Here is an 18,093-nt window from a genome sequence, read left to right as displayed (position 1 = left end):
GTCATCTCCAAGTCATATTACTCCTAAATCAGGATGCAATTGCTACCCACAAAATATATTTTAAAAACATTATGAATTATGATTTAAAGACACCAAATTTTGTTCTAAATTCAACAAACTCATGATTTGACAATCATATTTCTTTGTGTATGTTAATTAGAATGTGCTCTACTTTCAACATTTTCAGTGCAATTTGGAATATAAAAGATATACAAATAAAAATCTGGATGCTTAATTTTCTGGTTGAATATCAAACTGAACAATAGAGACATTATATAGCACAATTATATTCCTAATGCATTCTGTACCATCTTATTCACTTGTCTGTACCATCTCAACAGTATTAGATTTCACTGTTCAGATAATGAAAAAGGTAAATGATATGACTACTGATTTGCTATTATGTTCTCCAGGTGTAATGAGTAGTCAGGGCAAATGTTTGCATGTTGAAATATACCTCAAACTATAAATAAAAGTAAATTCTACAGCACTACTAAGTAGTCAAAGCAAATTATAAAACTTCTGAAATATTAATGATTGGACATGGAATACTCCACTTTTCTTATAAAGCTCATAATTAAAAGGCTAAATTCAAATTTAATATTCCTCTTCAGAAGAGTAAAAAGACATGTTCCAAGTATGACAGTTATACCACTATTCAGTAACAACCATCAAGGCATGGGCTGGAAGGCAAGTTCTTCTTGGTAGTACCCACCACACTATGGAACATGCTTAACCCAGCAGTACAGTTAGTTTTAAGCCTCCTTGTATTCTGGAAGTTCCCAAAATCATTTCATTTTGATGCGAGCTTGACTTAAAGTGCAATTGCGGGTGACCCTCTGACTTTATGGCTTTATGTTTTAATAGGCTTGATGAACAATTTTCTTCACGTTGTGCACCACCTAGAATCTTTCTAATTGGGGTGCTCTAGCAAGTTAAATAAATAAACAAATAAACAAACAAACAAACAAATAAATAAACAAATAAATAAATAAATAAATTTTAATTTAATTTAATTTAATTTCCCCTCCTATTCTTTATTACCCTGGTTTAGAAAAGCTGAAGATATGACTCAAATGTATTGCCTGACTCAAGGCACTTACCTGCTATGGGGATCCCTCCTAGACCTGTGCTGTGTTGAGGTGGGACATTCAAGTCCAAGAAATTACTATTTGAAGAGGGATTTGCTGCGTGGTTCAAGTGCATGATGTTATTGCGAGGGAAGGCCATCCAAGGATAGCGAGTTGCTTGGCCTGGAAAACTGAAGGAATTATAAACTGCTCGATGCTGTTGAAATTGTGGGAACCTCTGTGGCAAGACTGAAAATGTGCTATTGAGAGAATTGGCATTTGCGGGTGCAGCAGGATGCAGAAATCCAGATCCTGACCCTTTGGCAGTTGTAGTGTGTGGGGAAGGATTCTGAAGAGATGTTGGTGAGAGAGACGGTTGATCTTGAACAGACAGTTCCTTCTCAATCAGGTCTGCTAAGGCTTTGCGGGTGATATCAAAGGGGTCAAATCCCAAGTCATCTTCTTGCTGTTTGGATGAACCAAATCCAAATGCTGCCTGCCAGTCTGTAGAGGAGGATACTGGGATGGTTTCTGGGGAGGGGTGAGGAGAGGAAAGATAAATGTCTTCTCAAACCACCTATATCAAACTATTTACAAGTTTTGTATTTGTTTTCTTACCCTCATCTCTATTGTGCATGAAAATCTTTAAATTTGGATTCATAATTTCTTTTTGTTAACTCCCCAAAATGAAAACAACTTTAGCATTTTTGTCATTTGGATAACTATAAAATAGTTAGCACAAAACATACTTACTAAATACCATTGACACTATGTTACCATTTGTAACATATTTAGAAACAAATGCAGAGAGCAGGAAAATGGCTGTACAGGTAATCATTTAACTACCACTTATTCAGCAACCATTCCAAGTTACAATGGAACCGTAAAAGGGGGATTTATGACCGATACAATTTGGGTGCTCAGCAACTGGCTCACAATTACAAGGTCACAAAGTCCTATGATCATCCTTTCTGACTTTCACTGCTGGCTTCCAAGAGGCATGGTCAACAGGAAGTTGAAAATAGGGATAACATATTGTGTGGTGCCCCCTTCATGGATTACTGCCTTGTCGTGGCGAAGGGGCTTGCGTAATTCAATGAAGCTATGAGCTATGCCGTGCAGGGCCACCCAAGACGGACAGGTCATAGCAGAGAGTTCTGACAAAACGTGATCCACTGGAGAAGGAAATGGCAAACCACTCCAGTATCTTTGCCATGAAAACCCTATGGACAGTACCAAAAGGCAAAACGATATGACGCTGGAAGATGAGCCCCTCAGGTCGGAAGGTGTCCAATATGCTACTGGGGAAGAGCAGAGGGCTAGTACTAGTAGCGCCAGAAAGAATGAAGCGACTGGGCCAAAGCCGAAAGGACGCTCAGCTGTGGATATGTCTGGTGGTGAAAGGAAAGTCCGATGCTGTAAAGATTTTTTCTCCATAGGAACCTGGAATGTAAGATCCATGAATCAAGGAAAACTGGACGTGGTCAAACAAGAGATGACAAGACTGAACATTGACATCTTAGGTATCAGCGAACTAAAATGGACAGGAATGGGTGAATTTAATTCAGATGACCATCAGGTATACTACTGTGGGCAAGAATCCTTCAGAAGAAATGGAGTAGCCTTCATAGTCAATAAAAGAGTAGGAAAAGCAATACTGGGATACAATCCTCAAAATGACAGAATGATCTCAGTTCGAATCCAAGGCAAACCATTCAATATCACAGTAGTCCAGGTCTATGCCCCAACCACCAGTGCTGAAGAGGATGAAATTGACCAGTTCTATGAAGCACTACAGCACCTTATAGAACTAACACCAAAAAATGATGTTCTTATCATCATGGGGGATTGGAATGCTAAAGTAGGAAGCCAAAAGATAACTGGAATAACAGGCAAGTTTGGCCTTGGAGTGCAAAATGAAGCAGGGCACAGGCTGATAGAATTCTGTCAAGAGAATACAATGGTCATAGCAAACACTCTTTTCCAACAACCCAAGAGACGGCTCTACACATGGACATCACCAGATGGTCAACACAGAAATCAGATTGACTATATGCTCTGCAGCCAAAGATGGAGAAGCTCTATACAGTCAGTAAAAACAAGACCAGGAGCTGACTGTGGCTCAGACCATGAGCTTCTCCTTGCAAAGTTTAGGCTTAAACTGAAGAAAGTAGGGAAAAGCACTAGGCCACTCAGGTATGAATTAAATCATATCCCTGTTGAATATACAGTAGAGGTGACAAATAGATTTAAGGAATTAGATCTGATAGACAGAGTGCCTGAAGAACTATGGACAGAGGTTCGCGACATTGTACAACAGGTAGCAACCAAAACCATCCCAAAGAAAAAGAAATGCAAGAAAGCAAAATGGCTGTCTGAGGAAGCTTTGCAAATAGCTGAGGAAAGGAGGGAAGCGAAAGGCAAGGGAGAAAAAGAAAGATACACCCAATTGAATGCAGAATTCTAGAGAATAGCTAGAAGAGATAAGAATGCCTTCTTCAATGAACAGTGCAAAGAAATAGAAGAAAATAATAGAATAGGGAGGACCAGAGATCTTTTCAAGAAAATTGGAGAAATGAAGGGAACGTTTAATGCAAAAATGGGCATGATAAAGGACCAAAATGGCAGGGACCTAACAGAGGCAGAAGAGATTAAGAAGAGGTGGCAAAATTACACAGAAGAACTATACAAGAATGAGCTTAACGTCCCTGATAATCACAATGAGGTGGTCACTGACCTCGAGCCAGACATCCTAGAATGTGAAGTGAAGTGGGCCTTAGAAAAGCTGAGCAACAACAAAGCTAGTGGAAGTGACAGTATTCCAGCTGAGCTATTCAAAATCTTAAAAGACAATGCAGTAAAAGTGCTACACTCAATTTGCCAGCAAATTTGGAAAACTCAACAATGGCCACAGGATTGGAAAAGATCAGTTTACATTCCAATTCCAAAGAAAGGCAGTGCCAAAGAATGTTCAAACTATCGCACCATTGCACTCATTTCTCATGCTAGTAAAGTCATGCTTAAAATCCTACAAGCTAGACTTCAGCAGTATGTGGATCGAGAACTACCAGAAGTGCAGGCAGGATTTCGAAGAGGCAGAGGAACTAGAGATCAAATTGCCAACATACGCTGGATCATGGAGAAAGCTAGGGAGTTCCAGAAAAACATCTACTTCTGCTTCATTGACTATGCTAAAGCCTTTGATTGTGTGGATCATAACAAACTGTGGCAAGTTCTTAAAGAGATGGGAGTACCAGACCATCTTATTTGTCTCTTGAGAAACCTATATGCGGGTCAAGAAGCAACAGTGAGAACTGGACACGGAACCACTGATTGGTTCAAAATTGGGAAAGGAGTCCGGCAAGGCTGTATACTGTCGCCCTGCCTATTTAACTTATATGCAGAGCACATCATGAGAAAGGCAGGGCTAGATGAATCAAAAGTTGGAATTAAGATTGCCGGAAGAAATATCAACAACCTAAGATATGCAGATGATACCACTCTAATGGCAGAAAGTGAAGAAGAACTAAAGAGCCTCTTGTTACAGGTGAAGAAGGAGAGTGCAAAACTTGGGTTGAAACTTAACATTAAGAAAATCAAGATCATGGCATCTGGCCCTCTCAATTCCTGGCAAATAGATGGGGAAGAAATGGAGGTAGTGACAGATTTTATTTTCCTGGGCTCCAAGATCACTGCAGATGGGGACTGTAGCCAAGAAATTAAAAGACGCTTGCTCCTGGGGAGGAAAGCCATGGCAAATCTAGACAGCACACTAAAAAGCAGAGACATCACCCTGTCAACAAAAGTGCGTATAGTCAAGGCTATGGTCTTCCCAGTTGCAACGTATGGCAGTGAAAGTTGGACCATAAGAAAGGCTGAGCGCCAAAGAATTGAGGCCTTTGAACTGTGGTGCTGGAGAAGACTCCTGCGAGTCCCTTGGACCGCAAGGCGATCAAACCGGTCAGTCCTAGAGGAGATCAATCCTGACTGCTCTTTAGAAGGCCAGATCCTGAAGCTAAAACTCAAGTACTTTGGCCACCTAATGAGAAGGAAGGACTCACTGGAGAAGAGCCTAATGCTGGGAAAGATCGAGGGCAAGAGAAGAAGGGGACGACAGAGAATGAGGTGGCTGGATGGAGTCACTGAAGCAGTAGGCGTGAGCTTAAATGGACTCCAGAAGATGGTAGAGGACAGGAAGGCCTGGAGGAATGTTGTCCATAGGGTCGCGATGGGTCGGACACGACTTCGCAGCTAACAACAACAACAATTGTGTGGTGCTACAACAGCATAGGATTTGCCTAATGATGGCAATTGGGACTGCCAGAATTGCCATCATAAGTTGATGTGGTCATGCAATATCACACTTTTTATGGTCATATCACGTTCTGGATCCCAATTACCATCAATCAGCAAGGACTATCTCTATTTCCTGTCACGTACATATAGGATAAACAAACTACTACTTCATATTATGTGTAAGAGATTCTAAAAGTAAATTACATAGCAAATAAATCACCATAGCTGCTTCAGTTCCGATTAGATATTATGTTAGCTATTACATTTAATGAGATTAAAACAAAGAGTCTTTAAAAAATAATCAATTTATTGTTACATAAGACACTGTCCATGTCATTCATTGAGTATGATCTACCAGATTAGGTGATGGTTGGCAAGTCTTTATTGTGGGGTGAAACTTTATTATTTTCATGATAAAATACAAATATCTTAAATTTGTAAAATAAATTGTTTATTTTAGCCTCTAATGAAATACTATACAGTATTAGGGGATGAATTTTCAACAAGTGAACAATCTAAACAATTCTGTACTAGTTGAAGTTGTACAAGCAGTCCTCAACTTACAACATTTGAGCCTCAAATTTCTGTTGCTAAGCCAGACATGTCAAACACAAGGCCTGGGGGCCAAATCCGGCCCGCGAAGTGGTTTCATGTGGCCCGTGAAGCCATCCTGGAAACAGTGAGGGAACCTCCCCCACTGCCTTGGCCCTGGCCCAGAGACCCTCCTCCTGCCAGAGACCCTCAGATCTGTCCCACTCCTGCCCAGGCCCCCATAGGCACCCTTGATGCAAACGATGTAGAGCTGGCCACGCCTACCCAGTAGGCCATATGCACTCTAGCCACGCCCACCCAGTAGGCCACGCCCACCCTGGCCATACCCACCCGGCCCCTTGAGGGTAACCGCAATGCTGATGCGGCCCTCAATGAAATTGAGTTTGACACCCCTGTGCTAAGCAAGACAGTTACATGAATTGTTCCCCATTTTATGACCTTTCTTGCCACAGTTAATAAGTGAATCATTGCAGTTAAGATAGTGATACAGTTTTTAAGTGAATCTGGCTTCCCCATTGACTTTGCTTGTCAGAAGGTCACAAAAAGTGATCACATGACCCCAGAATACTACAACCATCAGTGTCAGTTGCCAAGCAGCCAAATTTTGATCACATGACCATGGGGATGCTGCACTGTTCGTAAGAGTGGAAAAAAAATCCATGTCAATTTTTAGTGCTGCTGTAACTTCAGTCACTAAACAAATGGTTGCAAGTCAAGGACTTCCTGTATCCTGAAATCAACCCTCTAAACTAATAAATGCATGCATGTATAATATCAATTTGAGAAAGTTGTTCATAAAGAAGCATGTTTCCTCAGACATTTATTTTTAAATATATTAATGCCAGGTAACAAAGCCTATGATATATAAATTAAATGAATCACTGTTTGTAATTATAAGGAAAGTATTCTACCTAATTCTGATGTTAAATTATACTGCATTCAAGCACAATATGTGAAATTTTATTTTAAGAAAGTTATGTTAATTTAAGATAGAATTTCATTTCTTTAATAAAGTTTATCATCACCCACACAGAAAATCTTTACAAAAGTATTACCATGGCTTTTAATAATCATGATTTACTTAAAAAGTGAAATTAAGGCAAGATACTATTTCAAATTACAATGTGCAAATATTGATTAATAATTATTCTCATACTACATATTATATTTATTTATCATATTTAGAAACATCCCCCTGATCTCCCTCATAGAGCGACTCTGTATTACCTGATGTGAAGAGACTTTGTGGCTCTGGTGCCATGGGCCAGTCACTGGACGTCTGTGGAGAGCTTGGAAATGGGGGGAGTCCACTTGGAATTGGATTGGGATGCCGAAAGTTATCTGAGAAGAGGGACTGTGACTCTGTTATAGCTCCTTCAAATGGAGAACGTGCACTGTGATTGGATGAATTGATTGGGATGACTGAATTGGATTTTGATAAACCGGGAGGTGGTGATGGTGTGTCGCTATTTGATATCTAAAAGGAAAAAGTCAGGTAAAATAAGATTCAGTTTTGCAAATATGGTACAACCATATAATAAAAAAATTCTAAGAGAAGATAATTTTATCAGCTTACTAGATAACCCATGACCCATTGGATCACTGTTTCAGATATATTACCTAAATAGAGAAATGGAATGACCATGGGTGGGCAAAACAAAAACAAAATAAAATAAAATAAATGACTTCCCACTTCCTGCCCGCTTCCTCATTGACTTTCCTTGGGAAACTGGCAGGGAGTATTGGAAATGCATTGAAGCAGCCACAACTTTGCCAAATTTCAACGTCACAGAAATGCCCTGGATTTTGGATGTATTCTGTAAGTCAGGGCTTTTCAACCACTGGTATGGGTACCACCTGTGGTACATTGGTACCTGGCAGGTGGTACGCGACCATCCTACAAAAGTGGTGGCGGGGGAGGGGAATGAGCTGAACCGGTGGCAGCACCGCACAAGCCTAAGCGAGAGATGGGTGGAGCTAGGCGACTGGTGGTACTCGGATGTTGCCATATTCTAAAAGTGGTACAATGGGTGAAAAGGTTGAAAAGCCCTGCTGTAAGTTAGTCCATTTGAGGTATGTACATTCAAAAACTGTTATCCTATGATCCACTGTTTTGCCCAATTGAAGGTTACAAACAGTCAAACAGGCCCAAGAGTTTTAGAAGTATAATGGTAATTTTTAAATCATTTCCAAAAATTTGGCAGCTGAGAAAAGAAGCTACTGTATTTACTATGACAAGTTTAAATTCAAAATGTATATAGTTTTATATGAAAGCAGAGCTCTCTTTGCCACAAATTAGTTATAATTACAAAAATATGCAACTAACAGAGTTCAGAAACATTCTTGTTAGGATCTTACCTGTTGTGAGTTGTCACAATTTCCTATACTGAGAGAATCTGATGGCTTGTCAATAGAACTAGAGAAAAAGAAACAATATTTAAGCAGATGAAAATGATACAAAATTAATTTAATGGAGTAAACTATAGGAAGTAAAATTAAAACCTTTTACTAGCTTAAAAAGAACCTTGTATTGTTTTAGTAACTATTTTTATATATCCATTTGCACATTCTGCTTTACTTTTGAATTTCATTAGCTTTACTTAATGAAAATTTCAATTAGAAAAATCCTGACTTATCCTGCACAAAATTATTTAAACCTTATCTGCAATCAATTCCAGTTGTAATTATTGCAACAGAAATTTATTTGCAAGCATTTTAATGTGACATAGAGATTAAATCAGTAATGGAATGACCCAGGTTGTAATCCCCTCTCAGTCACATAAGCTCCCAGGGTGACTACAGTTGCAAGAAAAAGTATGTGAACCCTTTGGGATTACGTGGAGTTTTGCATGAATTGGCCATAAAATGCGCTCTAAATGTCATGTAAGTCACAACAATAGAAAAACACAGTCTGCTTTAAAATAATACTACACAAACATTAGCTGTTGTCATGTTTTAATTGAACATAACATGTAAACATTCACAGTGCAGGGTGGAAAAAGTATGTGAACCCCTAGACTAATGACTTTTCCAAGAGCTAATTGGAGCCAGGAGTGAACCAACCTTGACTCCAATCAGTGTGATGATATTGGATGTGTTGCTGACAGCTGTCCTGCCCTTTAAAAACACACACCTGTTTTGGGTTTACTGGTCTCAAGAAGCACTGTCTGATGTGAACCACGCCTCGCAGAAAAGAGCTCTCAGAAGACCTACGATCAAGAATTGTTGACTTGCATGAAGCTGGAAAGGGTTACAAAAGTATCTCCAAAAGCCTTGATGTTCATGTGTCCGCGGTAAGACAGACTGTCTACAAATGGAGAAAGTTTAGCACTGTTGCTACTCTCCCTAGGCGTGGTCGTCCTGTAAAAATGACTGCAAGAGCACAGCACATAATGCTTAATGAGGTAAAGAAGAATCCTAGAGTGTCAGCTAAAGACCTACAGAAATCTCTGGCACATGCTAACATTTTTGTTGACACATCTACAATAAGGAAAACATTAAACAAGAATGGAGTACATGGGAGGACACCACGGAGGAAGCCATTGCTGTCCAAAAAAAATATTGCAGCACGTTTGAAGTTTGCAAAAGAGCACCTGCATGTTCCACAGCACTACTGGCAAAATATACTGTGGACAGATGAAACCAAAATTGAGTTGTTTGGGAAAAACACACAACACTATGTGTGGAGAAAAAAAGGCACAGCACACCAACATCAAAACCTCATCCCCACTGTAAAACATGGCGGAGGGAGCATCATGGTTTGGGGCTGCTTTGCTGCCTCAGGGCCTGGACGGATTGTTGTCATTGATGAGAAAATGAATTCCAGAGTTTATCAGGACATTTTGCAGGAAAACATACGACCATCTGTCCGCCAACTGAAGCTCCGCAAAGGATGGGTGATGCAACAGGACAATGACCCAAAGCATACAAGTAATTCAACAAAACAATGACTTCAACAGAACAGAATACGCCTTCTGGAGTGGCCCAGTCAGAGTCCTGACCTCAACCCGATTGAAATGCTGTGGCATGACCTTAAGAGAGCGATTCACACCAGACATCCCAAGAATATTGCTACACTGAAACAGTTTTGTGAAGAGGAGTGGTCCAAAATTACTCCAGATTGTTGTGCAGGTCTGATCTGCAACTACAGGAAATGTTTGGTTGAGGTTATTGCTGCCAAAGGAGGGTCAACCAGTTATTAAGTCCAAAGGTTCACATACTTTTTCCACCCTGCACTGTGAATGTTTCCATCTTATGTTCAATTACATGACAACAGCTAATGTTTGTGTAGCATTATTTTAAGCAGACTGTGTTTTTCTATTGTTGTGACTTACATGACGTTTAGAGCGCATTTTATGGCCAATTCATGCAAAACTCCATGTAATCCCAAAGGGTTCACATACTTTTTCTTGCAACTGTATGGGCTAGTAATTGTCTCAGCCCAGCCTGCCTCCAATTCTGTTTGAGAAAAATAGTAGTCTTATGCTATCTTGAGCTCTTGAATATAAGGTGAGATATCAATCCAGTAAATAAATAAACGGAAAAGCTCTCAGTGTGGCTTCAGATTGCTAAAATAAAATAACACTGGATGTCAGACTGATGGTATGTAGTGCTCAAGAAATTCTGGTATTCAGATTAAAAATATACTAGTTTGGAGGAGGTAGGAGGAATTTAAAGTCTTTGAATCATTTATTTTAACAGAAAATCTACATTTTTAATGCTTTCTAGCAATTCTAGCACAGTGGTGCACAGTGATTAGAATGCAGTATTACAGGCTAACTCTGCCTACATCCAGTTTGATCCTGACAGGCTCAAGATTGACTCAGCTTTCCATCCTTCTGAGGTCGTTAAATGAAGACCCAGATTGTTGAGAGCAATATGCTGACACTGTAAACCACTTAGAGCAGGGGTATCAAACTGCCAGCCCATGGGCCGGATGCGTCATCGGGAAATCATGCCCACCCCATTGCCAATGGCGAAAAAGCTCCGAAATGTTGCGCAACGTCACATGACGTCGCGAGTTTGACATGTCTGAATTAGAGAGTGCTGTAAAGCACTGTGGAGGAATATATAAGTCTAAGTGCTATTGCTGTTGCTATTTGGAACACTCAAGTAATCTGAGCATCTTAAAACTGCCATTCACAAATTTACTCTACAGATAAATTAGCTTGAAAGACCATTGTAACAGAAAGAACAAGGGACGATCAATACAAAACATAGATGATGCTGTAATTCATAAAAAATAGAGAAAGAGTGGTTTGAACAAGTTACAGTAATGTAGTTCAGATACAGATACTGAATCAAGCAATATAAAGAATCAAGTGAGCAAAAAAGATAAGCTCAGGTGCACATACTGGAATGTGTTTTTTTAACTGGAATTAAGCTATAAATATCTGCCTGTACAGAGTTCTTCCACTAATCCAAATATATTATCAGGAAACACTGATAAAAATCCAAGATTTCAACATTCATTGTCTTGACAATTCAGCAGAAGTATAGTACACAGCTTACTACATTACTGACTTGGTAGAAGGGAAGCTATAAATAAGAGATACAGATACTGAACATCACTGATTTAGACATATTACATTGAATGTAATAAATTAATATGTTATCAAATGTTAATTAACATTTAATCAATTAACATTAAAATAAAACTATGTGGTTTTGTGACTTGAAGATAGAATGCATCTTGATCACAAAGTTGCATAAATGTCTTCAAATATACCTTTGTTCAAAAAATACTTTAGTCGGAAATAGTGACTGTAATCTGTGATATGAATACTGGAGAAAAATTGGCACCCAAAAATGTACTTGAATTTAACATTTCCAACAATAGTTAAGGGAATATTTGAATTCTGAAGCATCTGTCTGATAAGGGCAGTGATACAGCAACCTAAATATTAACAGATTTTAATCCAAAAATAAAACATTTTGAATAAAGTTTTTTCAGAACATGTTAAAATAAGAATATAATCTATCCTAGTCTGTAAAAACCTAATTTGATGTAGCTTTCTGTATCTGTCCCAGCTTCCAGATTCAAAGAAAATTACTTAAACCTAAGTGCTTAACAAAAAAATTATCTTGCCAAACCCAACAAATGTTAGCAATGAAATAAAGCTGGCAAAAGTTACAAATGTCTTCATGTAGTAACATCAAATGCAGCAAATGACTACCAAAAACTAAAAGTTTAATTTAAGCCATAAGTACAATTAAAATCATCCATGTAATTCAGGTAATAGGAAATTTTCTATAAAGTAATAAATTAGTTACTAATAATATAGTTTTCCTTAAATCTCATTGAAGACAGAATAATGTAATGGGTAATAGTAATAATGTGGAGAAATAGATGTAGAACTGCAACAAAAGCAATGGTCAGAAAAATGAAATCTGTGTCTGTGACAGAAAATTAATTTCAGAAAGTGTCTCAGACATAACCTCCCTAGTTCTCATAAAGATAAAAGGGAATGTGGAGGGAAATGCACTCTAAAACCTTATAATAAAAGTATTATCATTCATAGCTCTGGGGTCCTAGTCTGGTCCACTTTAAAAGGCAGACAAAAGAAGTCTTGGAATGTTCTGCTTTATAGTACAGGTAGTCCTTGACTTACAACAGTTTATTTAGTGACCATTCCAAGTTACAAAGGCACTGAAAAAAATGTCTTATGACCACTTTTCACACTTATGACTGTGCAGCATCTCCATGGTCATATGATCAAAATTCAGATGCTTGGCAACTGACTCATATTTATGAATTTTGCAACCTTCTGACAAGCAAAGGCAATACGGAAGCCAGGTTCATTTAATAATTATGTTACTAAGTTAACAACTTCAGTGATTCAACTTAACAAATTTGGCAAGAAATGTCATAAAATTGTGCAAAACGCAGTTAACAAATATCTCAGCAACCAAACCTTTTGGGCTCAATTACGGTCATATATCAAGGACTAGCTATACTATATTATTCCTTCTGAAACAAACAAGTATTTAAATGTCCATATTTTTTAAACTGTAACAAAGCTCCCCTCTTTCATCACTTATTTTTAATAACAGGATCCAAACATGTAGCAGTGCTAATATAATCCAGAGCATGTTACTTTCAGCTTGTTGCTGAAATAATATTTGTATACAATCCACTGGAGGAAAAAGTATCTTTAATAATACATCGTCTATGGAGATTCTCAATTATCCAGATCGTGGTTGTCACAAAGATGCTTTTCAAAAAGCAATTGGACTTTGCTTTTTTCTTTGAAAACATTTCACTTCTTATCCAAGAGCTGAATTTGGTGAACTGAACAAGCTCATTAGATGAGAAGAGAACAATTTTCAAGAAAAAATAAACCAAGAAAGTTCAGTTGCCTGTTGAAAAGCATCTTTGGGACATTGATATACACAAATTATTAGAAGAATAAAGAGAGAATGAATGAGTTGAACTAGAATTAAACTAATACTTGGGGGGGAAAAGAGAGAGAGAAGACAAAATAGATTTTCCTCTAAAGCAGCTGACCTCAACCTTTCTGGCATAAGGGACCAGTTTCGGGGGGGGGGAGGGAATGGTTTCATGCACAACCTAGATCCCAACACAGATGAAGCTTTGCTTGCTTGCCCACCATTTTCATGGCCTGGTTCCTAACAGGCCACAGACTGGTACTTGTCCATGGCCTGGGGTTGGCGATCTCTGCTCTAAAAAGCTAAATTATGAAGGAACTGCTTGCTGGAATATATATCATATGCAATTGCTGATACAATATATCACTGCAACACATAACCATGGCAACATTTAAAATCCAATGGTCTAATATAACTATTAAAAGTGGAAGGGAACAATAACAAACTATAGTTTAATCACCACACAGTGCAATATATAAAATTTGGATGGAAAACAATAGTATTAATATTATTTTGAAGAACAGCATTACTACTTCGTAGATGAAAATGATATGGTCAATGTTAAACTGGAGTTTTATAAAGAAGAATATGTGAAGATAGCAAGATGAAGGAACAGCATTCAAATGGTCTTTCTTTTTTGAAATTAGCCAATTTTGTATCCAATTGTCACTAAAGTGATTTTACTTTTAAAATATAATATAAATCCTAATTACTGGCAAAGCATCCTAATTCAAGAGATATAGCTAGTTTACTTGTAATGCATTCTTTCCACTCTTGACATGTCTTTAAACAATTCTTTAAAGATTGTTGTGTGCCACCCAGAACTGCCTGCAATGAGATAGGCAGCTATATAAATTTGATTAACAAATAAATAAACCTGATTCTAAGGCTGTGAGTATTGATATTAAAATTAAAAATAAATTTAATCTAAGAATTGTAAACTGTTAGATCAGGCATGTCAAACTGCCGGCCCGCAGGCCGGATGCATCATACTAAAACCGTGCCCACCCCATTGCCAGCAATGGGGAAAAAGTCATGATTTGACATGCCTGTGTTAGATGATTTTGTGTAACAATAAAAACAAAAATAATGTTTTATTTTTAAAGTGAAAATATTTAAATGAGGCACTAAACCCAGGCACCCCTCAGAAATATAAAATACCTTTCTAAACTATTCTCACAATAAAGTCTAATCTTAAATCTACAACAGTTATATTTCAAAAAAGTGTCTTAATGCTGTAAGCCTATATATCCCAAGCCTAAGATTTCATCTGAATCTAGTTAGGGCAGCAAAAGTCACTATAGGTAGTCCTCGACTTATAATTGTTTGTTTAATGATTCAGAGCTATGACGGCCTTGTAAAAATGATTTACAACCTATCCTAAAAGTTACAACTGTTACACCATCCCTATAGTCACATGATGACAATTCAGGCACTTGGCAATCAGTTTGCATTTACAACCAGCTGCAGACTCCTGCAGTCATGTAATTGTGACTAGTGACTTTCCCAGCCAGTTTCTGACAAACAACTTCAACTGGGTGAAGCCGAACTCATCCAGTAACAACCATGGTGATTCACTCAACAATCATAGTAAAAATAGTTGTAAAATCTGGTCTGGTCATATGATGATTTGTTTAAAAACAGCATCACTTAGCAACCAAAATTCCGGTCCCAACTGGGATTATAAATTGGGGATTATCTGTACAAAGTTAATACAGAACCAGTAGTATTTATTTTCAAGTGCATCTATTAAAAATAAAAAGCACAGTGGCTCAGTGCTTAAAAGACATCGGAGAAGGTATATACCCCAGCGGTTCAAGTCCTACCACTAGGAGACAGTGAGTTCCCGTCACCTTGCATCAGCTGCTGTCAACCTAGCAGTTTGAAAGCATATAAATGCAAGTAAATAAATGGGTATTGCTTAGATGGGCAGGTAACAGCGTTCCATGTTTCACTGTACACTTTGCACTGTGGCATGATGTCATGCTGATGATATGACCACAGAAACATCTTCAGATAGCTCTGGCTCAATGACTTAAAAAAAACAGATGTCAATGTTTGAATTTGTTTGAACTGTCTCATTTATCGGAACCATGACAACAGATGAGCAGGACCCTCTAAAGTCAGCTACAACTAGTGGAATAAAAGCCACAGGGACTCCTTTACCTTTGCTTTTTATTTAAAATAAAGAGGTAATTACACTTCAAACACTAGCTAGGTTTAGTGAGCTTAGTCGGAATTTGATTATTGCAAACTTAACTGACAAAAAGAAAGACAAAATGTAAAAACGTGGAAATTTATTTAATATAAAGGAGTAAACTGGAAAAGATATGAAAAAGTGTATATTGCACTTCTAATTGTTATTTAACACTTTCTAAATATGTTTTAAACTGCATTGGAACAGATTATATTTTTCAGACACTCAAGATTTAATTTTGAATTTTATTCCATTATATAATGATGAAAACGTCTTGATAAATAGCTGCCTAAATATTCAAGTTTTCCTTACAAATATAAACTTTAATTTCTTGGACTAGTGAAAGTATGGCTGAATATCAGGTAACTTCCTAGAACCAATTAGAGCGGAGGTATGCAATTGTGGGGAATATAATACGGCTTATCCCAATATTTAATAATTTCTGCCTTCTGTTCCTTAAACATTACAATTTTTACTGATATGTGCAGTTTCACACTAAAACTTTTTATAGGTTACATGCAATCCATCTGAAACTGCATTCCTGATTTAGATGAAATGCCGAATATGTATCAAAATATATTTTTTTCTTTCTCAAACCAATAGCACTAACAGAAGAACATGGTCACTTTTTCTTCCCTTGGGCTGACTTTCCATAACCTACTTTATGGAAAAAGGAAACCCTCATTTTAGATGTTGTTGTGGGGGGTTCCTCGTTAGCTGAAATCACATTAGATTTTCAAAATATTTTCACTAAATTTCCTACGCTTATAACTGAAATAAACTAACAATCGTAGAACGTTACCACACTATTTTATAACCCATTTTAGTGGACAGCTTTTCATTTACAATTAATACAATGTAAATCAGACTACTTGTTTCTGGGCAGGAGATTAAACTTGAGTAAAATAACATAAAAGTGCTTGGTCAGACAAAGAGTGGTCTCACAAATAAGAATATTCTTCTACAAGAATGGTGCATCCTGAAGTGTTCAAATATCATCACTAGATGTGAAGTATGCATTTAATACAAGAGTAACTACTGAAATAAAAGGCATTCATCTATTACTACCAAATTAATTGAGCAACCGGTGTACCATGGCACAGAACTCCATGATTTGTTTCCTTATTACACAGTATTACTGCAACATGAAGCACACAAGTTCAGCTACATCAAAGTGCTACAGTATATGCACTTTTAATCCACGATATAAAATGACAAAATATTCACGATGCAAGAAATTTCTTAAAATATTTAATACAAATCCAGAAACTTTTAGGAAAGGGAAAAATTAATGCAACTCAGTATAGTGCCATATTTGTGTAATACGAATATAATCTAAGTGAATATTTTTATTTTTACATTTGGTTCAAAATATTTAAACCACTCAAGTAAAGGTCACCAGAAATCAGAGTTCATATACTGCAATATAAGTTTGTTGTTTAGCTGATATTATCCTTTCCTAGAATGCCGATGCCAGCGATTGTTTAAAAATGTTTCTTCTCATTTGCAACCCTTATCTTTATACAGGCATCTACTGAAAAGCTGCTCATTGAATAATGAACAGTTTTTTCATCCACATTAGGATTAAAAAATCAACTAGTGAACTGGGGCAACCATATTTATTTGTAGTTTTATCAGCATTTGAATTCAGCTCTCCAGACAGAGGCTGGAAAAAAAATCATCCCTCCACAACAGTGAGAGAGAAAGAAAACTAACTGAAGTATAAAAGGCAGCACAATTACCCGAAATCTGAATCTGGACCATCTGGAGTCATGTGTTCTGGGTCTGTGCCATTTTCTAAAATAGGAGGCGTTTTCCTGTGTTCCATTGTTAAGCCGTTGACTGATTTACTTGAACTCTGTAATGATGGCCAGGCATCTTTGTTATTACTGTTGGGTCTGGAAAGAGGTGAAAGTAAAAGAGAGTTCAAGTTATAGAGAAAATCTTAAAAATGAAACATTGGGGAAGTTATTCCGCATTCCTTAAATGGTGCTGAGGAACAGGGAAATCTTTAACTCAAACTGTAGTGTCTGCATGTAACACTACAAAAGTAAAAGTGGTGAAGGGTTGCATCAGGTAGTTACATTTATATTTGTGAATATGTAATGGTCAAGGCAAATCTGACCATCAAAATCTAGAATCCTCAAAGACTTCACATTGTCTGGTTTTTATTATTTCTTGAATATGGTTCATCTTGATAAACTGTATGCCTACATTCTCAATATGACTTTTCCTTGTGCTGGCTTCATACTTCTAAAACGTATTAGTTATTGTAAACCTGAGTTAACCAACCTTTCTCTTAGTCCCTTCCCATCTTTTAATCCCAACACTTTTACCAATATAAATACATCTAAATGAATTAGGCTTCTCTGGAATGGAAAAGGAATTAACAGTTTGAATAAAATTGATAACATCATCTTTAGTTATTTAGATGATTTCTATAGCAATACATGAACTTCTGTTCATATTAAAAAAACATGATTATAGCTTTTTTCTTCTGCTTGTTGATCCAATAGTTTTTCCTTGTTATTTTTAGAAAGTGCTATCTGTATGAAAAAATAAAAGATTTCAGAACCTTATATTGCATGT

General features: G+C 37.3%; 1 protein-coding gene across 1 annotated transcript in view; it reads right to left on the bottom strand.

Annotated features, from left to right (window-relative positions):
- CNOT4 (CCR4-NOT transcription complex subunit 4) overlaps positions 1-18,093 on the bottom strand; it is a 74,845-nt gene that overhangs the window by 17,421 nt on the left and 39,331 nt on the right. The window contains 3 exon segments of the mRNA XM_083366029.1: positions 1,104-1,601; positions 7,146-7,395; positions 8,277-8,334. Of these exon segments, the coding sequence (XP_083222155.1) occupies positions 1,104-1,601; positions 7,146-7,395; positions 8,277-8,334 (806 nt within the window).

The sequence above is a fragment of the Vipera ursinii genome, assembly GCF_947247035.1.
Source record: "Vipera ursinii genome assembly, chromosome: 6".
NCBI classification, from domain to species: domain Eukaryota; kingdom Metazoa; phylum Chordata; class Lepidosauria; order Squamata; family Viperidae; genus Vipera; species Vipera ursinii.
This window is presented reverse-complemented; position numbering and strand designations above follow the sequence as displayed.